Consider the following 26,494-nt stretch of genomic DNA (forward strand, 5'->3'; position numbering starts at 1 on the left):
GTCTAATTTGTTGAGCTACGCTTATATTTACCAGATCCAGGAGATGTAGCTCACCTGAAATCAGGAAGGGAAAAAACAACACAAATTTTATTGGAACGGTCTGTCTCTGGGAAACCATTAAAACCACTAGGCAAGAAATGCATTTTCAATTGCCTCAAGGGCTTGTGTTGGCCTCCAGAGCCTCGGGATGACTCTTAGGATCAGGACTATAAGTTAAGAAATGCAGTAGGTACAAAAGAATTCAACCCAAAGGATGAAATGCGTGCAAGGTTTCAGGTGGGTTCACTGAGCTCTACGTACAATTGGCAAATGGGGGAAGAGAAGTTCACTACACTGTTTTTCTGAGTAAACAAAAAAGATATTTTGTTTTTCCTGAAGAGCCAATTCACTTCTTCGTAGTCTGCATTTTTCAGCAAGTGAAGATGATTTTTATTTTCTTTAAACATTCTTGTAAAGTCAGGGAAGTGCATTAGAAATTGCTAACATTTATCATGTTCCTTGGCAGGATAGTTAGATGCTTTGATTAAAAAAAAATACACACCAATATTCTCTCTTAAAAAATGCTTTTAAATGAATAACTGGGGCTGTTGAACAAACGAAAAATTAAATCAGAACAGAAGATAAACAAAATATTATTAGTTCTGCAAGAAAATGGTGTCCAAATTTAGCCCGTGCGATTTTTGTTGGAAGAGAGAGGCTAAAATTATCTCCAGCTAAATCAAGCCTCCTGTATCCTTGTCATTTAGGAAGTCTTTCAGTGACATGCCGGCAAAGACTAGAACTGACAATTATTTGCAACAGAAAAAAAGAACAATAAAACGGAGGCTCTAGTAAGAGTTATTTATCCTGCTCATCTGACAGCCCAAATGAAACGAGATTAGGCAGAAGTGCCCAGGCACTATTTACAGGAATAATCATCTCTTAAAATAGACTTTCATTTCCCTTTGCTCTGTCATAATTAGGAATGTCAAATTTCTTCGAAAAAACGAAGGCATGGGAGCAGAGAGGGTTTCACTTCCTCTTCTTCCTCAGAAAATTAAAATATGAGTAAGAACTGTAATACCTGTCTGCAATAAATATTTACTTGCTCAAGATGAAATTTATTTACATTTTTGAGGGTGAAGAACGCATTGTTTATAATCTAGTTACTTTATAGGGAGTATGCCTGAGTCTGTTAAATAAATGTGAAGTCTTTACCTTTGAATGATGATAAATCTGTTATCAGACGTGGCACCCTAATGCACCCCAAACACCTAACCTGAGATACCAGTAAAATCAGAAAAATTTAAGAAATGCTGCAAGTAGAAAGCAATAGTATAGCTGAGCAGCGCAGGGGAAAAGCAGCACACAGAAATTGTCTGTAGATTGTGGATACCGAGGCGTATCGTTTTTCTGAAAACAACCTTTGAAAATGAATTTAATATAACAACACATTCATTATTATGGACTTAACATTGCACACAGCATAAAGGAACCACAATAAACATGGCTCACAAAAAACCCAAACAGCCCAAAGCAGTAATTATTGTTTAAAACGAAGCCGACTTTTTATACATCTTTGGTGCTGGTTATTTTTTGACTTTGGGGTGGCTTTTTTTCCTGATTTCTGCCCTTGGATACATGAGCTTCCCACGTGCTCAGGTTTTGTGTGCTCGGTACAGCTGGCTGACAAAGCACACGCTCTCCCTTAAGAGAAATGTTCTTGTTAAAACATGGTCTTGGGCCACGTTGGAACAAGATGTTTCTTCTTCCCTTCTTTCATTTCCAACTGTTTTGCGAACAGAAAATTCTGAGGACATTTTGTTTTGGAAACGTTTCTGTAACGAAATATGTTGCCTGTGTTCTGAGAGGGGTTCGGTGACTCCAACAACATCGATTCCAGCTCACAGCTGCCTGGGATCCCAAGCCCTTGGCTCTGGCTGTGTCTGAGGCTGCCAAAGAGCTTAACTTCCCAGCGGCATGGGAAGCCCTCCCTGCCTCGGCTGGCTGCTCCTGAGAAAGGGCTGTGGGAGCACCGAGTTCCTGGCTCGGGACGATCCACGAGGCTTTTGGGGAGGCTTGGGTTACATGGGAGTTCATCAAACCCCACTCTGTGTTTCAGATGAAACATACCGGGTTCAGTGAGCAAATCTGGGAACAAGTTTATGCTTTAAATTAAATTTTGCTTCTGAGTGGATCTCCTCCTCCCTGCTTCCCCGTTGTGGAACCTCCCACGTGCCAACTCGGCCGCCTGGGGAGATTTCTGAATCTGCGTGTCTGACTGTGGGTACCACCCTCCAAGGCAGCTGAATCCCATCCATCTGCCACCCTCCAGCCCAGAATTTAGCCCAGAAGTTGCGTTTTTCTTAAGCACCCCCCATCCTAAGCAGTTCCCATGGCAACGCAGGGACTGACTGTCAGATGCCGATCCTGCTACAGCTCCACTTCTGTCAGGATACAGCCAAATTACTGAGAGACTCATTAGTGTAAGTGGAAGATACATTTTATGGTCTTTATGTAAAATCCAAGGTGACTAAAGAGCTCAAGTTGTACCTGCAAAAACCAACCACATTCAGAGCTGCTATTCCCGTATCAATCACGAGAAATTACATTTTCGTACCAGCCTTTTTACATTTGCTGCACCGACATAGAGCCCGAGGAGCACTCAGTTTTATTACCACACAGCCCACCAAGCAGCGTATCTGTGCAGCAGCAATGCCACTAATGGTTTGCCAAGAAATATGCTCGCTCCCTTCCCTCAAGAGAGACTTCGAAGTTGCCAGGGTGGAGGAGTGTTACTAAAGATTTTGAGCTGCCTCTTATTTTTAAAAGGCATAATATGGGCTGGTGGACGGGGGCTCACCTTAGAAGTCTTAAACAATCTGAATCCTGGTTTTATTACTAGGCTTTTAGGTCTTGATAAGTGATCTGTTTCCTCCTTCACACCCAATTTTTTTGTCTGTTGTAGGGAAATTCTGACGCCGGTGTCTCTCTTTGTAAACTGGATCTAACAGCATTTTAAAGCAAAGCTGTATAAAAGCTAAATATTAACATCATCATCACTTATATCATTACTTAGGTGATCCCAGAGCACTGTCAGAAGACGATGGCAATGTTTGGCTCAGAGAGCCACATGTTGCCTGAGCATCCCCCTTCAAAACCCTGGTGGGCGCAGATCTGTGTCTCCGGTGCCAGACAGAAGAGATTCACTCTCCCATCTACTCCTTCTTCAGTAATATATCCTAGGGGATGCCCCATGTTTTTCAACCTGCAGTTTCACTCAGGTGCCAGTTACCTTCTCATGGAAAGGAGAAAAGCCCGTTTCTCTTGTAGATATGTAGCACAGTACAGTTTATTTTCCTGTATAGCTCTGCAACTTGAAAATACTTTCTTACAGCAGCGTCATACAGCCATTACACAGCAACACAGGAGGCCGTATTAATCTGACAATCAGCTTTTAATGCAGGCTACCCCCTGCCATACTGCGGGCAGGTGGCACTGGAGTGTTTTCCTCCAGCTCAGCTACGCTTAACAGTCTTTTCTGATGCATCCCTCTGTTTTTAGACTGTCTTTCAGCAAACCAAAAATGACTGCTGCATTGAATGTTTTCTCCTTCCTTGGGTCTAATTCGGCTTTTCATTTGTCTTCGCCTTGCTCTCCCTTTCAGCTGCTCTCTGTCTGCTTTCCAGGGAACGAGCGTGCGGAGGGGAAGTGGAGACCTTTCTGCTCCCGCACCTCACGTCTGCCCTCTGCCCGGCCACTGACAGTCCAAGGGCCAGGGGTGGGTCCAGCTACCCCCAGCATCTTGGGCTCACTGTCCCACACCTTCTTAGCCCCTACACCAAACTGCTTGATACACAGCCAGCAAGCAGGGGGGAAAGATACTGTGAGAAGAGGGACGAGAGAAATAATTTCTCAAATTAAATGATGAAGCTCATTCAGTTTCTCATTTCTGTATCTTTTGCCCAGCTCTCCTCTATAAGAGTCTGTAGCAGACCAAATTTAGAGCCTCCAGATTGCAATCAAATCCATTCACCGCAGTGATGCGAAATTCACGTGGTGTGAAGGAAGCTGAATTTTGGAGCACTCACACGGGTTTTCAGCGTGGTGCGGGAAAGCACGCAACTGCCACCATCGGTGACACCCACAGCCCCAGCGGGCTGCCAGAGCGGGCACACGTGGCGTGGTTGCGAAGGGGTGAGGGGCTGGGACTTGCTCCTGCCACGGTGAGGGGGTGGTGATGGAGGCAACGACAGGAGCTCTGGGTGCGTTTGAGAGTCTCCCTGCTTGGGGGACTTGGGCTGAGCAGTAGCTCCTGCCATGGGGAGGGTCGCACTCTTCACCGAGCTCATTGCACAACCCTTATGTGCAGTGACAGCAGGTGCACAGTATAATTATTTTTTTAAAGAAAAAAGGCCAAACAACTCGCTTGAGAAAAAGGAGAGAGAATTTTGGAGTCTTGTATTTTACATCCTTGAGCCTGTAAATCTTCTGTACTACAACCAACATCCAAGCCAAATGGTTTTGTTACAGCGCCTAACTTTATTTTAAAAGCCATATTCATTTAAAGATTTACGGAAACCTCCCTTGCTCTTTATAATCCTGGGTAAAAGAGCCACAAATTATTTTAGAGCGCAGTATTTTCTCTTTGAAATGCTCATGAAATGAGACAGATAACAGTCCCAGACAATTTTTTCCTCCCTCATGAGCAAAAGTGCTGAATCAGCATCCCATGCCCTCAGAGCTCGCTACTGACAACTGTGACAGCGTTAATTAAGTCAGCAAGAATTGAAGTGAGAGCACCAACTTGTCTTGCACCTACTACCGAATGGTCATCACACTCTGCTGAATAGAAATCCAGTGTAGCCACCTTGGAAGGTGTCACGTCCGACTCACCATAAAAAGTACCTTGTGTTAACTATTATTCCTTTAGATGATTTGACAATTACAGGCTCATTTTTAACTTATTGTGGCTTTAATGAAATTTCTTTAGATATGCATGGGGCTCCAATGCAAAAATGAGGAGTAGATATGCAAGAAATTTTATATATGATAGAGATGGAACATCAGTACTGGAGCATCTTGGTCAGTGATGTAAATAAACAGAACTGAAAAGCAAAAAGGCTCATTAAAAATCAATATACTAATTATAGAACACAAAAGACTTGTACTCAATTAGAAACAAATACCCAAGTATTTAGAATACCCAAATAGTAGAAGAACTGGGTCTACAATAGTTGGTTTCGAAGGTGCAGAGTGGGGCCAGAACAATTCGTCATGGGGCCGTGGCATCACCAAAGCTGCCACCAGATCAGTAGGGTGAGATGGTCAGTACTCACCGAGGTAAAGGTGCATTTACGCTGGACTCGGAGGGGGACGTCAGGGTGTCATGTGAAAGAGGAAAACGATAGCGCGTGGAGATGAGTGCACCTGAAGTGTGCACATGAATTCCCCAATACCCCCAACAGCCACAGAATTGGAGCCTCGCGTGTGTTTGTCGGGAGAGCGGCAGGGTCCTGGGAAGGGCTGGGGTGCAGCTCTCTCTGCTGCTGTTAAAAAATTCACAACGGCAACTCTTCAACTTTTTGACACGAGCTTCACCACCCATGTTTGAGAAGTTGCTAAGGTAGGGAAAGAGTCCTCCGGCTCGCCAGGAGACAGGAACTGGGGAGCTGAGGGCTCTGAGGCTACTGAGGAGCTAGAAAGATTTTGGGGACTTGCCTTTGGCTTGCCGGAGTTGCTGGGCAATAGCAGCGTGCAGCTAATGAAAAGAGCCTTCCTCCTCATCCCCACACCCTTGTCTTCCTTCCTCCCGGCTCTCCTTCATTACTCACCAGGACTAAAAATAGCAGCTATGGGCAGCCAGGCTGCGTGGGCTAAGGGCAGGTCGGGAAGGAGAAAATATTGGAAACAGGGTCTGGGCATTGAGTCCTCCCACAGAGGGGAAGGAGAAGATCTGCAGTGCTGTTTGAGAACAGCTACAGATCCCCCAGGATTTCTTTTCCAATTAGTAACAAAGCCCATTAACAAACTCTATTTAGAGGGTTTTTCACTTAAGTGAGACTTTCCTAAATTAGTAGCCACCAGTTCTGACTTGGATAGCGAATCTGTCAAATTCCATGGGTTATATTAGCATACAGCTCTCCTCCCGCAAAAAAAGGGAAGCACGTGGTGAGTCACAATCAGGAAAAAAAGGAGCTTGCTTTAAGAGTAGCACATACCTATTTTTCTTATCAAAACACCTTGCTGCGTTTTTCAGTAGTTTTAGTAGTAGTAGTTGTTTTTTGGACTCAGTTTTCTCTACCAGCAACGGGAAATTGATCTAGAGGGAGGCGTTGACAAAAAGTTCTTGACAAAAGGGCACTGAGAAGGTAGATGGTAACTTTTCATTAAAAGTACAAAGCAATTGCAAATAATAAAAAGAATATTTAAAACTAAGGATAATAAATCTCTATTACCGTAAAAAATAACACACTCAACAATAGAGAATGTCACTGGGAAGACAAACTGGATACTTACCCAGATAAAGGCATTTGGACATGTTATAGTTCATGAAAATAGCTTCAAATTGATTTAACCCCACGTTTCAAAGACTAAATCAATCTCTATTTAGGCAGGGCAGATGACCTCACATGTGCCTTCTGGGTCACGTCCTGTACTTCAGCTGAGGCTTTTAGAGTTGGCCTCTTGTAGGAGTATGACTGGACCAGGAGGAATGTGGGCTTTGACCTAACTGGTGCTAATTGGCACCTAATTTTTCAACAGTGCTGTCAGGTCTGGCCCATGAAACAGCGCAGTGTGGAGGACTCCCAAGGGTTGTTGATGAATGGCCTTTGCAATAGGCTTGAACCTCAGAGACTGAACCTGGCTCAGTGGTATCTTTCCATGAAGAAAGGATTTTGTAGATGCAACTACTCAGCTTTCCAAGGCAGCATCTCTGAGCATATTCTCCCATCCCTTACAAACAAGCACACACATGTTTCAACAGCAGCTATTTTGCTGGTGCAAGGACAGTGAAACCTGTATTAAACATTTACTTTTGGAATTTCTTCCTCAGAAACATCCTCTGGGATGTTCTGAAAGAGCTTAAGACGTACACAATAGTCTACCATAACATTTAGCTCCTGCTTAGGTAAGAAAGTTTCGCAATAAAGGTGATGCAGGATGTCGTTAATGAACCTTGTCCTACCTCCACCGGGGGAAGGTATGAAGAACTAGAGCTGGAGCAGATAGATAGTAGTTTGAACAGGCTCAGCACCTTCGACATTTAAACAAGAGGTTGCTTCCTACAGTGACCATCTGCCCAAGCTTCAAGACACCAAATTATTTACCAGGAATCGTAGCAACATATCAAAGAAGTTGCTTTTGATCTTTGCAACAGCCTTAAGGAGTATCCTTCGTGGAAGCGAGTTCAATGACATCTGAACCCTTGCTGTAGGCAAGTGCTCTTCCGAGGATGTGAATATCGACAGCAAGCTGCTGCTGCAGGACAGAAGGGCCAGCTTATGGCATATGTACAATCTTCAGTGCGTAAAACAGGAAAATAAGGTGCTCCCCATATTCTTACTTACCATCCCCTCCATCAAATTTGGGCTGTTATTATTGCAATTAGAAACTAACGGTTTTGGATATGCCTTCTAGCGGCCAGCTAAATCAGCTGGTCATTTAGTGCTTAACAGGACTTGGCTTACTTGAAAGGAAGAACGATGGTCTCAAGTATTGCACCGCTATGGCAGTAATCAAATCAGTGTGACGTACACATGCCCAGGGTTGTGTTTCTGCACAGGACGCACGCCTCTACAAATGCAGCGGGAACGGTGGCACTAGAGGGAGCTCCTGCAGCATCACCCACCTCAAAGCCCCCAGTCTGAAATCTGACCCAGTCATAAGATTTGCTTCTAAAGCTTTGAGGTTTTGGGTTGTGGGTTGGTTTATTACTTATTTTTTAACTTCTATGCACATTCGAATAACATTTTCAAATTTTCTTTTGCTGCTACAAACTTTAGAATTACCAGCATCCCTCTTGCTCCTGCCAACAGCTCCTATTATTGCATGGTTCTAGGAATTGAGACTCAGCCCATTACCTAGACGTTTATGAAAAAAAATAACCCAAACACTATGGATGTCTTAGTTTTAGAAAAATGGCTTGAAGAGCTTCACTGATGTTTGAAAAATCTTCCAAATATTAAACCATTGCCCTTTGAGATTCAACCCTCCTTTGAATGAGTAAACCCATAGCTAAGCATCTGGAATTAAAGTTAATATTTATCCTTTGGATAAATAAGAGACCTTTTGGGAATAATGTGTTTATTAAGGAACTCTGAAAAAAAGACTTTACAAGACTGTTGCTTTTGTTTTACATTGTATGCTCTTTGCTGGCAATTGCTACGACTAAAGCAAAAGTGGCAGAAGCAGCTTTTTATTTTTATAAAGATATCCACGGTGATGATTTATAAAACCTCTCCAGTGAAGACAAAGGGTATCCTCTCCATACACTTACTTGAGAAAGAACTTGTTTTCAAAAGGCAAAAGTTAATAATTTCTAAATAAAAAGAGTCAGGCTTCTGTAGAAAGTCATAGAAAAGCCATAGTAGAAAGCCATAGTCATTCTTTGCAAATATCAACTCAAATATCAACTATAGAGGACCTAAAAACTGCAACAAACATTGTGTTATTGTACTGTGTTCACAGAACCACTCAGGACCCCTAGCTGTGGAAGAGGTCCACCATTGCAAAAGATGCCACACAGAACAGAGACGCGGCTTTATTCCTCCTACTGCTAACAGCTAAAGTAGAGCAGACAAGCCGGCTTTACATATACACTAAGTACACTACATATATTTACTGTGTAGTTCTTTAAAATCTAATGAGAGGAGTACTCTGCTCCGTTACAAAAATTCAAGGCTAAGCTACATGCGATAGTGAAAATATTGCTCAGTGCAGTGCTATGAGCAGCAAGGTTTGAATCGTTTGAGACCACTGCGTTCCCCGCTCCCCACCTAGGTGTACCACAAAATAATTAAATATTCTTTCATTTCTTCCTGGTCTAAAAACGCTTACTCAAAAGGTTGTGTCATGAGGAAAAACTGACGTTTTACTCTCTTCTCCAACAAGAAGGCCACCTCGTCCTTGTGCCACCAGAAAAGATAAATATCCATATTAGCCATTACTTTCACTCCATACCTTAAAAAGCAAACAATCAAACAACTCACCTTGACTTCTTTCATTCTCCCTTGTTCACAGTAGATACATTCTGAACTGCTTCCCAGATTTCCATCCCCTGTTGCACTGAACTCCTCTGGGTGTGAAGTTTCCCGTTTTCCACAACACTCCGATGTTATGAGACATCCGTTCTTCTCAGCACCCTCTGCCTCCAAAACCACCTCTCCTCCACGGTTATTTTCTCCTTTCCTAAATTCACTTCACTGGATCACTTTCAAAGCTCTTCCTCAGTAATTTCCTATCTTCTCCTTTTTTTAAAAGAAACCAAACCAACCCAACCAACCACCCATCCTATCCATCTCCTGAGACATTTCCTCTCCCCTCACATTATTCTTCCCTTGCTCAAGTATCCTCACTGCTACTGACAGATGAGTTACATATCTCTTCCCTCACAAATCTCTCATCTCCTACAATAGTTTTAGTTTTCCCATCTCCTTCCATGCCTGTGATTTATATCCCTTCCCCAAGTCCTTTCAGCCTGCCTGTACTGTGATCCAGGACATCAGAATGTAGTGATAACCACCTTCTTCATTTAGTGTGGGGAATTCTTTTTGTTGATGTAAGCAAAGTTTATGAAGATTGTGTAATGAATGTGTGTTTTAATGACAGCAGGATAATGAAGCCTCCAGCACCCTTGTCCACCTGATTTAGAATTCTTCCCGGCATTCTGTAAATCCCAATGGAGCCTCTCAGCATCTGCCATCCTCGGCGCGAACAGCCATTGAGCAAAGCCGCTGTTTTCCCTGCTTGCTTTCCTTCCCTCGCTTCCTCTTCCCCATTGCCATACAAAAAGAATGGAGGAAGGGTCGAACCTGTTACACGGACTGAACTGCCCTCCTTCCCAAATAATTATTCCTAGGAAGTAATGCACAGGAATTTTCAAATGCATTTTCTTTTGCACTACATTTTCTCTGTTCTAAATCCAATGGAAATGAAGATTTATCTGCTGTTGTTGCAAAGAAGGCATACTCATGGATCTATTAGTGAAACACAACTATTTCACCAGCACTACAGATTTAAGCACGGAGAATGAGAAGAGGCACTATGGTAAGACTGACGGAGAGACAATTTTGCGTCTGTATGTGCGGGTGACGCCCATGGAAATGCAAGAACGAAGAGGCACGGGGGTCTCAAAGTCACAGAGGATCCCAGTGCTCGCTGTAAGAAATAATTGTATTTGTCACTTCAGAAACATTGTAAGAAAGAATGCAAATTAGGGCAGTAATGGGGTTATATTTACAAGGTGATAAATCAATGCTTGCCCAAAGAAAAAACCACAGAAATACTTAAAACAACCAAATCTTTTATTAGAAAGCAACAAACATGCAAACAGCAAGTATAGAAATTTATTTGAACCAACGTTTTTACTATAATGAAAGTTACTTTAAAACATTGATCCAAGCTCCCACATTTGCAGGTTAAGGAAAATATTGCACTTTGCATCTTCTAGCACCCCTCATACATGGCAAAACATTTTAAAAACATTTTTGCTTATTTTAACTTGCACACTCTCCCAAAGTCATGCACACAGTCATTCAAAAACAAAAGGTTAGGTTATCCAAAAGCAATACCTTAGAATTGCACTAAAGCTCTGTAAGGAAAAATATAATTAATGTCTTATACAAATTCCATTAACGTCTAGGTGCTTGCACACAACTGCCGCTTACTCTTCATCTTCGTTTTCATTCTCCTGACCAGATCCTTCTGATCTGTCACCTTCCAATCGGTCTGCAAGACACAGAGAGTTAGTAAAGAGAACTTCAAAAGTTTTCATTTTTTTGGTAAATACGTATAACATACTGTCTCCCTGGGCTGTACACAATGGACAGTGGCTGTGGGTTATACGGCAGAAGAAAGTCCATGTGGACTGACAGCAGAGATTGTGTAGAAATGTTACAACAAGAAAGGAGAACAGGAGAAAAGCCCTAAAGGATTTCAAGGCATAAAAGTGAAATTTGTGTACAAAAGCAAAAACCTTGTAGCTGCTGTCAGCACAGGAAAGATGACCACAAGCATAATGTTGAAAAGAGATGGTGAATACAAGAGATTGAAACACTGTTCTCAGGAGTTCAAACTAGAATAGCTGCAGTTAGAAATCTGTGCACTCCAGGAAACTGTATACATCAGAAAAAGTACCTTTCGATGTAAATGTTTAGAGAAAGGCAAATACAGCGATGTGTGAGGGAACATGACTGGCTCAAGATCTATCACTCAAACAACACGCACTGTCAGGTGAAGAAATACTCCACTGAGCCATAACACAGATTTTTTGCTGAAACTGTTGTAACTCAAGTGTTGGGCAGTTCTTTGAGTATTTTACTCCAAAGAAATCATAACAAATTAATGAAAACCTAAACTAATACATTCAATTACAGCAGTGGGGAGGCACACCACTGGGCTGGATACAGCCGCATCCTCCTGGCTCTCTAGTTCTCACCTCTCACTGAGAGGTGAAAGAGAAGCAGCAGCTGCTGCCAGGCAGAGCTTCCTTCCTACCTCATCACCATAAGCCCACAGCCAGCGACAGAGTCCCCATATTCAATATCTACAGTCACTTTCACCTTCATCTACAGTTCTGTTAGGTTTCCGCCCCATATGTCACATCAGCCTTCCAAAACTTCATCTCCCTGCTTCCTACCCAGTATGATGTCTCTCCATTGTCCTAAATCTTCAGTATCAACCCACTGCAGTCGACTTCTTCAGCACTAACATCCAGAAACACCAGTTCCCAATGACAATTCTCCATGCAACATATCACCCGTTTCAGCCCCTTCGCTGAAGGCACGTCCTAGTACCTGCTGCCCCAGGAACAGCTGCCAGCGGCCTCATTAATATCTCCCACAGTCCTGTATCTTCACACCCTCCTTCGCCCCTAGACAATTCCAAGCCCCCAATGACAGACAGTTTATCTTACAACTCATTCCAGTTACTGCCAATAGTTTTCCCATCACACAGCACTCACCTTAAAAATCATCAAGGGTATTTTTCAACATCTAATTAGTGCTACATTACAAAGCTGTTTCAGGACGGATAGTATGGTAACATCTAAAAATACATTTTGCTCTTTTCTTGCTCTTTGTTTTGAGGTAAGAAAACAACAGCTGCAAAAACCTTGCAAGTCTCACACTAAAGAAGCTGTTCCTAAGTACTTCTATTAAGGGACCCTTGAACAACTTCTGAATCTTCTCACCAACCCCAAGTCTAGCCACTGATAGCTGAAGATCTTGATGGTTCCCCAATCCATCTGCTTTTTCATAGACCAATGTGGCGGACAAGCTCTTCAGAAGTCTCTCACCTGCTCTTATATGATTCAACGAAGCCAACATTCGTAACATAAAAGAAGCTGGAACAGTAATAGTGTTTCTGGTCTCTTCCAGCATTAATTCATTACGTGTTATAACCTGGAGTCAGGAAAGGGGAAAAAACAGCATCAAATATAAACACAAAGATGTACTGCATCAATATGGGTTTGTAGATACAAAGTTCCTATGCAAAAGGCATTTACAGAGTCCAAAAATACAATCAGGGAGTAATATTTTAATAATTACTATGGAATACACTTACACCAATTGTATGTGGTAAGAAAAGTCAGACACTGGACTCGGCCTACAGATACCCAATTGTCTATCTAAAGAATATTCTAGTAAGATCACCATTCTGTTGTCCACATGCGTGGTAGACATCAAGATGAGAAACTGAGGATAAACTTTTGGAAATGAGATCTTGCACAAAATAAGGAAGACCGATGAGAGAAAGTGCTGTTACAGATGGCAACTGTTGTAGAGAACAAAGTTTAGCATCAGCACTGGCCAAGAATGTAGGAAGGAAAAGAGATGAGGTTACCCTAAACTCCTACCTTCATGCTGCTTGAAACTTTTGGAGAAAATCCAAGGAACAAAACCAATTACTCTGTCCCAGTTCAGGAACATTCTTCAGCTCCGTAATTCTTTCTAAATAGATCTACAGCTTGCCTCTAAATGACTTGAAAGAGACAGTTCCTACTGTCTTAGTTTCAAAGGAAAAAAAACCCTCTCTAACAAATACTTCCAGCTCTTTTGCCTACTCCCTTCCTTGTGGTACTTCCTTGCCATCCTTCTTGCTTTCCTGTTAAATTCTAATCCCACACCCTAGTTTGTCTCTCAGCTTTTAGGCTACGTTCTTTCGTTATCACTAAGCATAAAAATTTCTTTAGGTGGAGACAAATTCTGACGATTATTCAGTGCTTCCTCCCAGATCAGCTGCAGTGAGGCAGGAAAATAACGCATTTCTTTTTCTCCCTGAGACTCCTTCTCCAGCCTGTTCCTCTTGTGAGGAACATGTTCTTGCAAATGTCTGCAGTGACCTTCTCCTAGCCAAATCAAAGCACCTCTTTTCTCTCATTGTCATCTGTGTACCAGGCACTTTGTACAGCTGATCGCTCCCCAAAAGAAGCAAACTGAGAAGACAGCAGGCTGACATTTTTCTCTGTTTCACCTCCCATTTCTCCAGTGCATCATCTGTAACACCCCTTTGACAGCCTGCTTCTGATGCTTTTTCTCTATTCAGAGATTTTTCTCATCCCCACTGTCTTTTCCTGTTCACTAAGGCCATGGCCTCTCTCAATTTCCAATACGGTTCTATATCTATACTGAACTTTCCCAAACACAATGCTTTCTCCCTAGACCTGCCCTTCTATGGAAAATTCAGTTAAGGTATGTTGGACACTTAACTCTAGCCAAACTTAACATAGTGAAAACTATTTTACTTCTATGAACCTCTCCTGTCCTCTACATAGGTATTTCAATACAGGGATTAAATTAAAAAACAAAACCCACGTAAAATTACAAACCATATTGTGGACAAATTTTCTGAAAGTTCTGCATTTTTTTATTAAAGAAAAAATAGTTAAATCTCTAAATAATTTGTTATTATTAAAAATTAAATGACATTTAGTACACATTTATGTTTAGCGCTATTTCTAAACCCCAAAGCCTCCGAGACACATCAGAGGTTAAAAACTGTCATACAACATACAGAAAGAAGCATCACTTCACTCAGTGTTACTACTGCTAAAATAATAGGAAAGGTTCAAAACTCGCAAGTGGATGGTTTTGGTTTTTTTCAGGGGGATTTGGGGGTGGTGGCTGAGGGTTCTAGGCTTCTATTTGTTTTAAATATATATAGCAGTAATACAGAGAAATAATAATTAATTAAAAAGCTATAGCCCTGCTGTCCAAGCCACTGCACAAAAACACCCCAAACCACCCCACAACTACATTTGCCCTAATGCATTACTTGCAGAAAACCATCTAGCATTTCAATAAATTATGTTACATAAATAACTAAAATACAATTATTCAGCATTCAACTATATGATCATCATAGGCCAGTTGCTATATACGTTGTTATTGCTTTGAGAGTATGAAAACAATGTGTAACATAACTTTACATGCAGACTTTTACAACTGATTGGGCTTGCAATACTTGCTTTATTCCATGAAGTTCCCAATTTGCAGTCTTAACCTTAACCCCCTTTCATGCCACAGAATATTTCATAGGATTCAGTTTTGCACTCCCTATTCTTCTATATATCATCATATTTCCTTCAGTTAGCTAATGTATTTATTTAAAGACAGGCACTACCTTCATTTCTTAATTCCTGCCAGTTTTCCCTCTATATCTGTTCATACTTTTTCCAACTTCTTTCATGTACGTAACACCAGATCATATCATATAATTTCTAGGAGAGTTAATGAAATACAAAGTACCTCTGTGTGCTGCCAATGATATGAAAGTTAGCTATTATAAAGGGCAGTTTTTCATTTGTAGCTCATTTGTTAAACATTAAATAACTCTTAATTCAATATCAGTAATTTGCACCAAAGACTTTTATAGAATTGGAAGATGCAACATTACTGTGAAAAAGGAGGAAAGGTTCTTACCTCATCTGCAAGTTTTCTGTTAAAAATCTTGGATTCTTCCAATGGTGACCAAATTTTTATATCATAATCAATACCCGAAGAGGCCAGAACTAGAAGTAAATAACAGTAATTCCAAATTAAATGTGTTATGCCTTTACTAGTATTTTCTGCATTTAACTGGGATTGAACAAATACTTCACTTGAAGCATTTAATTGCAAACGTCAGTTCCCATGTTGAACATACAGCTATGTAATTACTAAGCCTCCATAAAAGATCTGAGCTATACATTATATATATTTTTAATATATATATATATATGAAGAAAACACATGCAAACAGCAAGATCCTCCGTTTTTAAATAAAAAAAGAGCACCAGAATACACGTAAGATAGGAGCAGAAAGTAAGAACAAACACGGCCACTACTGATATATTTCTGCTGACAGCCTGGTAAGTACATGCATTAATAAGAAAGCCTTAGGATTTGAAGAACCAAATACAAAGACAGAAGCGAGATAATTTCAAAAGTATTTTGACATTTGATAATTTCAGTGTATTTAACATAAATTTACTTGATATTCCGATATAAAGAAGCAATAGTTGCTCTTATAAACACTTGTTAAAATACATAAAACAAAAAGTTGCAGAACATCCTCTAGATCATTGCACAAAACCACTACAGGAATAACAATTCCACAGTAACTGGAAAACTGTATAAGATTAAATGACCTACAGGGAGGATGACCTCTTCATTACATTTTCAGTTAAGAAATCAGTAAAGCTACAGGGCATTTTGAAAGGTGCTTCCAAAAGAAGCATCCAACCTAGCCACACACTCTGAACATGTACAGGAACACAATTTCAATTAAGCATTTAAAAGTCCAACGCTTATCCAATGTAGGGCAGTATTCCATGTTTCCACAAACTGTCTGAAAAAACCCCAGCCTCTTCTGGTATCATCGTAGCAACTTTATTTGCCTATTTATTTACAGCTGACTGTTACTCTACAGCCATGTAAGCTATGAAAAAAGAAATAACACAAATACTTTCTTTGACTGTGTCAGAAGCTGCAGAATGGTTCAGATTTTCCATCTACATATCAGACGACATATGATTCCTTCTACTACTTCGGTCCATCTTTTCTATAAATATTTTCCCCTAAATATGAATTAATAGAATTTCTGATTAATTTTATTCATTCCTCTAATCTCACAAAGCCAGTGAGACTGAGACACCCACTTAATTTTTTTGAACAGACCCAAGTAGATAGATACCAGATTCCAAAATCAATTCCCAAAGTCTTGCTGGCATTTCAGTGACCCCATATTTCCCTCTTTAACGTCATGGAAAACATTTAATGTATTGAGGGGAGCAAGAAATGGAGATTCTTTTTATTACAACTTAACTTTCTACAAATACAATGCCAGTAACATTTTCATTCCAAGACGTTATTGAGTAAGGAGGGTTTTAAGGGCCAAAGGTCATTAGTAAAAGACAAAATTAAAAACAGTATTATCTAATTAACATGGAAAAAATGAACAATAGTTTATTAATCATTACAATGCTCTATTGAGCAAAGAATTTAAAGACTGAGCTTTAAAATGCTTTACTACAGATAACCTGAATGAGCAGACTGTGAAAAATTATCATCTTACTCGGGTCAAACGGATGAGGCTGAAGACAGTTCACCACATGATTATCAGCTTCCAGCAGCATGAGATGTTCAGCAGTATGTCGATCCCATATAAAAATATGGCCACAGTCTGAACCACTCATGACAAAGTTAGATCCCCAAAAATTAGCTTCCTTTATCTGCAGGAAAAACAAAAATAAAAATTACTTTATAAGACCAGCTGGTGGAAAGCACATACTCCAGTTTGTGAAATAATACTGTCTCTGAAGTCTGAGCTCTGCATATGCAGAAACAACGTTTAAGAAAATTTAAAGGAAGCGTTTAAACAAGAATGATAAAAAAAAAAAAAGAAAATGCAGAAGGCTACAGATCTCTGGAGCAAACAGAAAAAAAGGAGAGGAATTGAGGCAGGCTGAGCAGTTTGGAAATAAATGACAGCAGATTTGTCACTTTCCAGAGTGGCAGAAATGATACTGGAGACAGGGGTATGTGAAACAGTTTTTGGGAAGAGTTCGGTAAGTTAAAGTGCATGACAGGCTAATCCCTGGTGGGGATTTTCCATTTACAGAGGAAGAGGAGACGAGACAGAAGCTTATGAAAACTATGGGGTGGGAATTAACTGGGTCTGACTGATAAAACAGGGTCATGAAATCAAATTTAGGAATTTTTTCTCCCTCCTTTATAATCAATCAGGTAAGAACTAAGACTTCTCAGTCCAAGGCCAAAATTAAAGTTATAAGCCACTGAACAAGAAGGCATCCGGGTAGAAGCAACCCTTCAGCTTCAGCTGTCACAGTAATAGCAGATGAAAGCAGAAGCATGTCTCCCCGCAAGTGGAACCAATATCACAGTTTTCTTGACACAGCAATGATGCATCCTATTCTGTGTGGTTGTTCCCATCATTACTTTGTTGAGGTATCTGAGCATCTTTGCAAATGTTTGAAGCGATATAATTAACATTTGTCACATATCAGTAGTGTTCCCATGCTATCAGCAAAGAGTACGTGTAATACATTGCCAACATGGACTATTTATTATTTTTTTTAAATACACATGTTGCTGTGCATAAATTTAGAGAGCAAAGGCAGTGAGTTGTTTGAGAGTCTACTGTTCACAGTAGCATTCATTCTAGCATCTTGGGCCATTTTATGGAATTTTACTTTGCACTGACTGGACTGGCATCACACAAATTATATTAATTTATAAATCACTTACTCATTACAAATTTTAATTGGATGATCTTTAGTTTTGGCCTACAGCTAACTCCTCTATGTTATTACTGATAACACAGTAGTTTGACCCTGGAATGTAATTGGCTGTAATTAAAACATTCAAGGAAGACTTCTCTGATCGGAGAACTATACATTTGAAGGAGGAAATTCTCCACCTCTGAGAATAAGACAGTGATTTTTACTTGAAAGATGCACATGAGACCTGCGGTCTCATGAGTTTTGGAACTAAAGGCAGCTGAAGCACTCTGTCCTATGAAACAGAGTAGCCTTCAACGAAAATGATTGTGTAAATGATGGAGAAATTGCAGGCCAGGAAAAAGTGGCAGTAGTATCAGATATCCATTTCCTGGAAATATAATGCTGACATTATTCTACACCTGTTACATTCAAGATACCCTTACGATTACAGCCTGAAAGAATGTGGCTTATTCAATTTCTGAGCCAAAAAAAGCCACCCTAGAATATTTTTTTTCAAGAAGCAACTATTAGGTTTTTTAAATGTAGAATAATCTTTCCATGCCAAGGCCTCTCGCCCTTCCTTCCTAAAAAGATGTAACCCAAAGGAAGCCAAGCAATTAGTCTGAGCAAACAAGAATGGGTTCACTTCCTTCACTAATGATTAGAATCTTCTTCAGAAATCACTTCAGATTTTACTCAGAGTAGAACATCAAAATAACCGTTGTTAAACTATTTAAAAAAGGAACAGGGTAGGCAGCAGTATCTTTCTCCATTGCTGTCCTATATCATCTATAGGGTGAGAGGTTAGATGGAATGCCAGACGAAGGAGGGACATTGCTTCAAGAACAGTCAAAATCCAATCACAAGAGATGAGCTGAAAGCTCCACAATAGTTGGAGCTTTGCCCCAGCTACCTTGATTTAAAAATCACCATGATAAGGAATCATATTAAGAAGCTAAACCCTTACTGTTGTTAAAAATATATACTTTATTTCCAGCATGAGGCTTGCTAGATCTTTATCTATAGAATATGTACCAATGATTGCAGTCAGGGCAAGAAAGTCATCCTGATGTCTAAAAATAAGCCAGAGAAACTGCATTCTTGGATTCTGTAGTGAAAGATGTGTTTTCAATATATTCATCTTTTGGCAGCTTTTGTCTTATAGGTCCTCTTAATATATATTTTTCATTATCCTGTTAGAAGTACATCTAAATTATCACCAATAATAAATAACTTTATATTTTAATTCTCAATTACGACTTCTTCCTGCTTCCTTTGTATTCTCTTATGTAACTGCTGATTTTACATTTCTAATATTCATAAAACCTAATTTTAGCACCACATAAATCAACACAACAGAAAGTCACATTTAAAAATTTTGTTTTCAAACCCATATATACACTTAATTCTACTGTATCCATACACAACTTATCCCATCTATTAGCTACACACAGATGCTCTATTGAGGAAAAGATTCTTTAAAGTCAGTATTTTAAAGGGGGACTCGAGATTTGGGGTGAGTGGACTAGAGGAAGAATGGCATATATATGAAAGGAGATAAGGGTAGGACTGGAGGGAAAAATAGCGACGAAGAGACAGGAGACACACAGAACTGAAGGCACATGGCAAAAGACAAATTTTGACGAATGGGATTTTGGGCTCACGAGAGCATTTTTTTTTCCTCTAAGAGCTAAAGAGAAACAAGAAATCCCCGCCCCCCCCATCCCACTACCATCACACCCCCTGCTGCCATACTTTCAGGTCTGTTTCATGAAAAAGCGGTAACACCCAGTACTCTAATGACATCATTTGAGTGGTTACATGGCAGGGATCTGTGTCCTGGACCTAAAAACATTCCAACCCTGTCAACGGTGCAAGCCAACATCAATATAATGCTACTTATCTTTTGTTTTCTGATGATATAAGAATCACACCTAAAATTTGCTTATTAAAAAAAACCTGTAAGATTGCCAAATTAAGTTCTCAAAAGTAAGGAAGTACCAGAATTATTCAACTTGCCTGCATAGCCTTAATTCACTCTCCATATATATATATATATATATATTTTAACACATACACACACACATATATATGTGCATGTATTAAAATAGTTCATGTTCATGCAATTGACAAGACAACTTTATCCCTGGGCTGCTCAGGTGTGCAGGAAATGACTGACCTCTCTAAGCTGTTGCCTTCACAAATTTAAAAAGGAAATACAACCAGCCCTCACCTTGCAGGAAAGAGGCTATAGATCAAAAAAAATAAAATAAAATTAAGTTTGCCACCATAGAAACCAACGGGGAAAATTACATCATCTTCCATTTTGTCTATTTCTCATCATAGGTGCTCATGTGAAACACAAGAAAAAACACCAACCCACATCCCAAAGAAACCAAACAACAAAATCCATGAAATAATAACGTGTAATAACACATACACAGATGGAGACTGAATTAAGACCACTTATGCAAGCTTAGTTTTAATATCACCTAACTACAAAGTGCTGGACGCTATGACTTCTAAACTAATGGGGTTTCGAGCAACTAAAATTAGTTTATGAAATACAGTGCAAAACTCCCTTGTCTTAATCAAAGTTTATTCTAAGCCTCGTTGCTCATGTAGACTGAAATATGCATTTCCTGAAGCAGTTTCCCCAGTGTAACCAAAGCCGTTCACACAAAATCTAGAAAATTGCTTTCGGAGGGACTACTCCTCAGATCATCTCCAAAATAATACACCTGCTACTTCTACAAAATACCACCTAGTACTCAGCACTTCACATCTTCAGCATACTGTAAAAAGTGAAAAAAATAGCAAAAAAAGCCGGCATTTGTTTCTCATGCACCACTGCTTTACAAACACAGTAACTGCATTTTTCTTAAAATACAGGATTTTGTATGAAAAAGACAGAATATCTAGTAGTTAGTTTATGATTTAATAACTAGCAGTATTTTCTTTTTTTTTTTTTAAATTCAGAGATGTCAAGGCTCTTCAAAACCATGAATCAGAAGCACAAATAGTGTTCTCCCCTATCCCACCATTTGCAGGGGTTGATGAGGGGATAAATAGGAGGAGCCAGCAAATTAACTCCTGGCTCCGAGACTGGTGCATCTGGCAGGACTTCAGCTTTTTTGATCATGGGCTGATCTACAGGAAACCAGGCATGCCGGCAACAGGTGGGGGAAGCCTAACCCGAAGGGGAAGAAAGATCCTGGGACAAGAATTAGCAGGGCTCATTCATAGAGCTTTAAACTAGGTTTGAAGTGGGATGGGGATGAAACCAGGACTACAAAAGTGGTGCCTGGGAGCAGCATACCAGTGCTTCTGGGTAAAAGTGTTAGCAAGGTCTTGCAATCTGTCTCAGTGATGGTGGGAGATGGTGATTTGTGTGGTAGCAAAGACATGAGGGGTAGTGATAATTTGGGAACTACAGAAATGTCCGAGCATGATCGGGTGCGAATTAGGGCTTGTCCCCCCAAGGAAGTAGCATAACAATTAGCCCAGCTGAAGTGCATCTACACTAATGCAGGCAGCATGGGGAATAAACAGGAGGAGCTGGAGACTATTGTACAGCAAGGAAACTATGATATAGCTGCCATCACAGAAACGTGGTGGGAAGACACACACAAGTGGAGTGCTGTAATTGATGGCTACCAACTTTTCAGAAGGGATAGGCAAGGAAGGAGAGGTGGTGGGGTGGCCCTCTATGTTAGGGGCAGTTTTGAATGTCTAGAACTTAACAGTGTGAATAACAGTGTTGAGTGTGTATGGATAAGAATTAAGGGGAAGGCCAACAGGGCAGACATCGTGATGGGAGTTTGTTATAGACCCCCTAATCAGGATGTAGAATCTGATGAAGTATTCTATAAGCAGCTGGCAGAGGTCTCATGATCATTTGCCCTTGTTCTTGTGGGGGACTTCAACTTCCCAGATGTCTGCTGGAAATATAACACAGCAAAGAGGGAACAGTCCCGGAGGTTCCTGGAGTGTGTGGAAGACAACTTCCTAACACAGCTGGTGAAGGAACCAACTAGGGGAAGTGCCCTACTGGACCTACTGTTTGTTAACAGAGAAGGTCTTGTGGGGGATGTAAAGGTTGGAGGTCGTCTTGGGCACAGTGACCATGAAATGGTAGAATTTTCAATTCTTGGTGAAGCAAGGTGGGGAGCCAGCAGAACTGCCACCTTGGATTTCCAAAGGGCAGACTTTAGCCTGTTTAGGAGCATGGTTGAGAGTGTCCCTTGGGAGGCAGTTCTGAAGAGCAAAGGTGCCCAGGAAGGCTGGTCATACTTCAAGCAGGTGCTCTTAGAAGCACAGGAGAAGGCCATCCCCATGTCTCGAGAAACAAGCCAACGGGGAAGAAGACCAGCCTCGCTAAATAGAGAGCTTTGGCTGGACCTCAGGAAAAAAAGGAAAGCTTACATTCTCTGGAAAAGGGGGCTGGCAACTTACGAGGATTATCAAGATATTAATGAAGCTGTGTACGGGGAAAATTAGAAGGGCCAAAGCTCAATCAGAACTCAGCTTGGCCACTGCAGTTTAAGACAATAAGAAGAGATTCTTTCAGTATATCAACAGAAAAAGGAAGACTAGGGAAAATATAGGTCCACTGATGAATGAGACAGGTGCCCTAGTGGTGGAAGACACAGAGAAGGCAGAGTTACTGAATGCCTTCTTTTCTTCGGTCTTCACTGCTAAAGCTGTCTCTCACAAATCCCATACCCTGGAGGCAAGGGGGAAGGTCTGGAGAGAGACTTTCCCTCAGTTGAGGAGGACCGGGTCAGAGACCACTTGGCCAAGCTGGACATTCATAAGTCCATGGGCCCTGACGGGATGCACCCGCGAGTGCTGAGAGAACTGGCAGATGTTACTGCTGGACCACTCTCCATCGTCTTTGAAAGGTCATGGGGAACAGGAGAGGTGCCTGAGGACTGGAGGAAGGCTGACATCACTCCAATCTTCAAAAAAAGCAAGAAGGAGGACCCAAGGAACTACAGGCCAGTTAGTCTCACCTCTGTCCCTGGGAAGGTAATGGAGCGACTCATTCTGGATGTCGTCTCCAAACACGTTGAGGAACAGGAAGTTACTGGAAGTGGTCAACATGGATTTACCAAGGGTAAATCATGCTTGACCAATCTGATAGCTTTCTATGATGTTATAACTGGTTGGCTGGATGAGGGGAGAGCCGTAGATGTCATCTACCTTGACTTTAGCAAGGTAGATGCTCCCATAACATCCTCATTAGGAAGCTGAGGAAGTATGGGCTAGATGAGGTGACACTGAGGTAGATTGAGAGCTGGCTGTGTAACAGAACTCAGAGGGTTGTGATCAGCGGCATAGAGCCTAGTTGGAGGCCTGTAACCAGTGGTGTCCCCCAGGGGTCACTACTTCGTCCAATTTTGTTTAGTATATTCATTAATGACCTGGATGATGGGACAGAGTGTATCCTCAGCAAGTTCGCTGATGATACCAAACTGGGAGGGGTGGCTGACACTCCAGAGGGTCGTGCCGCTATCCAGCGTGACCCGGACAGGCTGGAGAGCTGGGCAGAGAAGAACCTAATGAGGTTCAACAAAAGCAAGTGCAAGGTCCTCCACCTGGGGAGGAAGAATGCTAAGCACCAGGATAGGTTAGGGGTGGACCTGCTGGGAAGTAGTTCTGAGGAGAAGGATCTGGGGGTCCTGGTAGACAGTAAATTATCCATGAGCCAACAATGTGCCCTTGTTGCCAAAAAGGCCAATGGAATCCTGGGCTGCAGAGGGAAGAGTGTGGCCAGTAGGTCGAGGGAGGTCATTCTCCCCCTCTACTCTGCACTGGTGAGGCCACAACTGGAATACTGTGTCCAGTTTTGGGCTCCCCAGTTCAAGAGAGACAGGGAACTGCTGGAGAGAATCCAATGTAGGGCAACTAAGATGATTGAGGGACTGAAGCATCTCCCTTATGAGGAAAGCCTGAGAGAGCTGGGACTCTTTAGCCTGGAGAAGAGAAGGCTGAGGGGAGACCTTATTATGGCATACAAGTACGTAAAGGGTGAGCTGAAGGAGGATGGTGCCAGACTCTTTTCAATGGTTCCCAGTGACAGGACGAGGGGCAATGGGCACAAGTTGGAACATAGGAAGTTCCGATCAAATACACGGAAAAACTTCTTTACAGTGAGGGTGACAGAGCACTGGAACAGGCTGCCCAGGGAGGTTGTGGAGTCCCCTTCTCTGGAGACTTTCAAGGCTCGCCTGGATGCAGTCCTGAGTGATGTGCTCTAGGCAATCCTGCTCTAGCAGGGGAGTTGGACTAGATGATCTCTAGAGGTCCCTTCCAACTCTGAAGATTCTGTGATTCTGTGATTCCAAGCTGTTCAAAATTATTATTTAATCTCTTAACTTTAAAGAGCTTGGAAGGGAAAGCAAGAATTAAATAATAATTTTGAAGGTAGGCACATTTTATACCACTTAAGATGACAGACAAAAATGAAACAAGAAGTTAAGGAAAAATACCCAAGATTTCAAAGGAAGTTAAGGGGAGAGAGTCTTAAACTCAAGAAAACTTAAATGCCTAGCATGGTGACACATGACTCACTAATTTTAATTTTCATTTAGAGGAAATTATGTGGCTTCCAACTGACTATACAAGAAAAAGTGCTTACAATGCATTACAATATCCTTTTTGGCAAGCATATCAATGTGGCAGCTACGCTGATTCAGTCCATAAAATCTCTACAGTTCCCAAAACAGACAAAGCATTTGTACCATTGTTCGGGAGTTCCGATGACCTTTATAAACCATCTTTATTAAAGGACGTCTAATATTCAACGTTTCCAGTTCTTCCATTTCTTTTCTTTCTTTCCTCCTTCTGAAGAGCTCCTGAATGCGGGCAACAGCAGATCGTCTATAAATTGTAGACAAAGAGAACACTACTGAAAGTCCATCTCCAAACACTGAAATGGGCTATCAAAAAGGACTATAAAATAATAATTAAGCACTCAAACACATTCTCCATAAGTTTGGAACATACATCAACATTACCCCAAATGTAAAATTACAGACTTTAATTTTTTCCATCCTGGCTTAGAACAAGAATAGCATGCAAGACAGTGGAATGTCAAGTGATGCAACATTTTATGCCCTCTCTGAAGAACAAACTTCAGCTGTTGGCAAAATTCACATGCTATTTTATTCTTCATTGCTAGAGATATCTTCCACCCATAATGAGGCAGCAAAATTCTGAAATGAAAAATCTACGCCTAAACAGACATTTTTAAAATGTAAAAAGTTATTAAGGATCTAGCATGCCTTCCGGTGTGATTTGATTTTTCACCATAATTTCATTAAATGTATTTCTCTTCACTATTTCTGTATGATGAGACTCATGATTTAGACAGCTTTAAGAAAGTTCCTACTAAGTCAAGAGATGGTTTGAGATCAATTATTGTAGCAACTATCCAATACGTTAGCAGTGAGGGACACAGCTGAAGATTCCTGAAAATAACAGAAAAAAATTATCTAAACTATATATTTTGTTTTGTGACTGTTTAGTTCCAGGAATCTACTTTTTCATTAATCTATGAAGAGACCCTGGTGCCCATTTTTTCCTATTTAGCTCTAAGTTTGCAGATCCCCATAATTCCAGATATAACCAAGTGCCAATTCTCAACACCTGCCCCTAACTCTTTTTCTTTTATTCCGTGTCAGGGTTGCTGTTAGCTTTGAGGTTCTAAACAGTCCTAGGGGAATGTCATTTTCAGAACGGGGCAGGTATAGATTTTACCAGAATGCAAGGAATCAAAGTATAACAGCCTTTATGTGATCCTGGAAAGTAAACTCAGGCAGAACTGAACATATTTGCAACTTCAGTATACTGCTACCAGAAAGCTAGTAACCTGAATTTGTCCACGAGTGATGTGGTATAATGTTTTAGTCACTAATCCTCTTGCAACAAATCCTCTTTTCCAGAAAAAACACCACCAGATCTCCCTCATAACTAATTCTCTCAGCCAGTGGTCTGGCTTAGATTTTTGTTTCGTTTTTGTTATAGGAGAAAGTTGGACCAAAAAAAGTAAGGTAAAGTTAAGTGTTATCCTACAGCTAGGTAAAGAAGGAAAATGAATGCAAACAATGAGTCATTCATACAGATATTATTTAAAAAAAAACAAACCAAAAACCAAACCAAAATGAACCACAAACTGTCATACTAAGACAGATCATCTAATACAGCTAAGTTTTCAAAAGATATTCTAATACTTATTTTTTATAGAAACTAGAAGAGATTTGTAAGCACTAGCCAATAGATCTACTTAACAGTGGACTATTTATCATAATACATTCCTTAGAAATTTGTGTAGCAAACAATCCCAGAAAAAATAGACTACTACTACTTTCCTTTATGAGTGTTTTTTGTCCCCTCAAAATCTCATATGCAGGCAATTTTCTAGTTCCTCCTTCTTATACTACACTGAATAAATATACTGTATTTGCTAGTTAGTCCTTATATTATACGGACTCTCAACTTTAACTTTCAACAGATTTAAGAAGAGGGTTCTTCACAACGTCTTCTTACAATGGAGGAACAAAAAGA

At 40.8% G+C, this 26,494-nt stretch overlaps 1 protein-coding gene across 10 annotated transcripts in view; it reads right to left on the minus strand.

Annotated features, from left to right (window-relative positions):
• Positions 1–10,484: 10,484 nt before the first annotated feature.
• Positions 10,485–26,494, minus strand: part of DCAF6 (DDB1 and CUL4 associated factor 6) — a 104,154-nt gene continuing 88,144 nt past the window's right edge. For all 10 annotated transcript variants that reach the window (XM_074598060.1, XM_074598052.1, XM_074598033.1 and 7 more), the window contains 5 exons: positions 24,670–24,808; positions 16,756–16,912; positions 15,123–15,211; positions 12,497–12,602; positions 10,485–10,929 (listed from right to left, as the gene is read on the minus strand). In XM_074598060.1, coding sequence (XP_074454161.1) covers positions 10,865–10,929; positions 12,497–12,602; positions 15,123–15,211; positions 16,756–16,912; positions 24,670–24,808 — 556 coding nt within the window. In that variant the 3' untranslated portion in view covers positions 10,485–10,864. The remainder of the gene's footprint in view (positions 10,930–12,496; positions 12,603–15,122; positions 15,212–16,755; positions 16,913–24,669; positions 24,809–26,494) is intronic.

Source organism: Larus michahellis, chromosome 1, assembly GCF_964199755.1.
Source record: "Larus michahellis chromosome 1, bLarMic1.1, whole genome shotgun sequence".
In the NCBI taxonomy this organism is placed as follows: Eukaryota; Metazoa; Chordata; class Aves; order Charadriiformes; family Laridae; genus Larus; species Larus michahellis.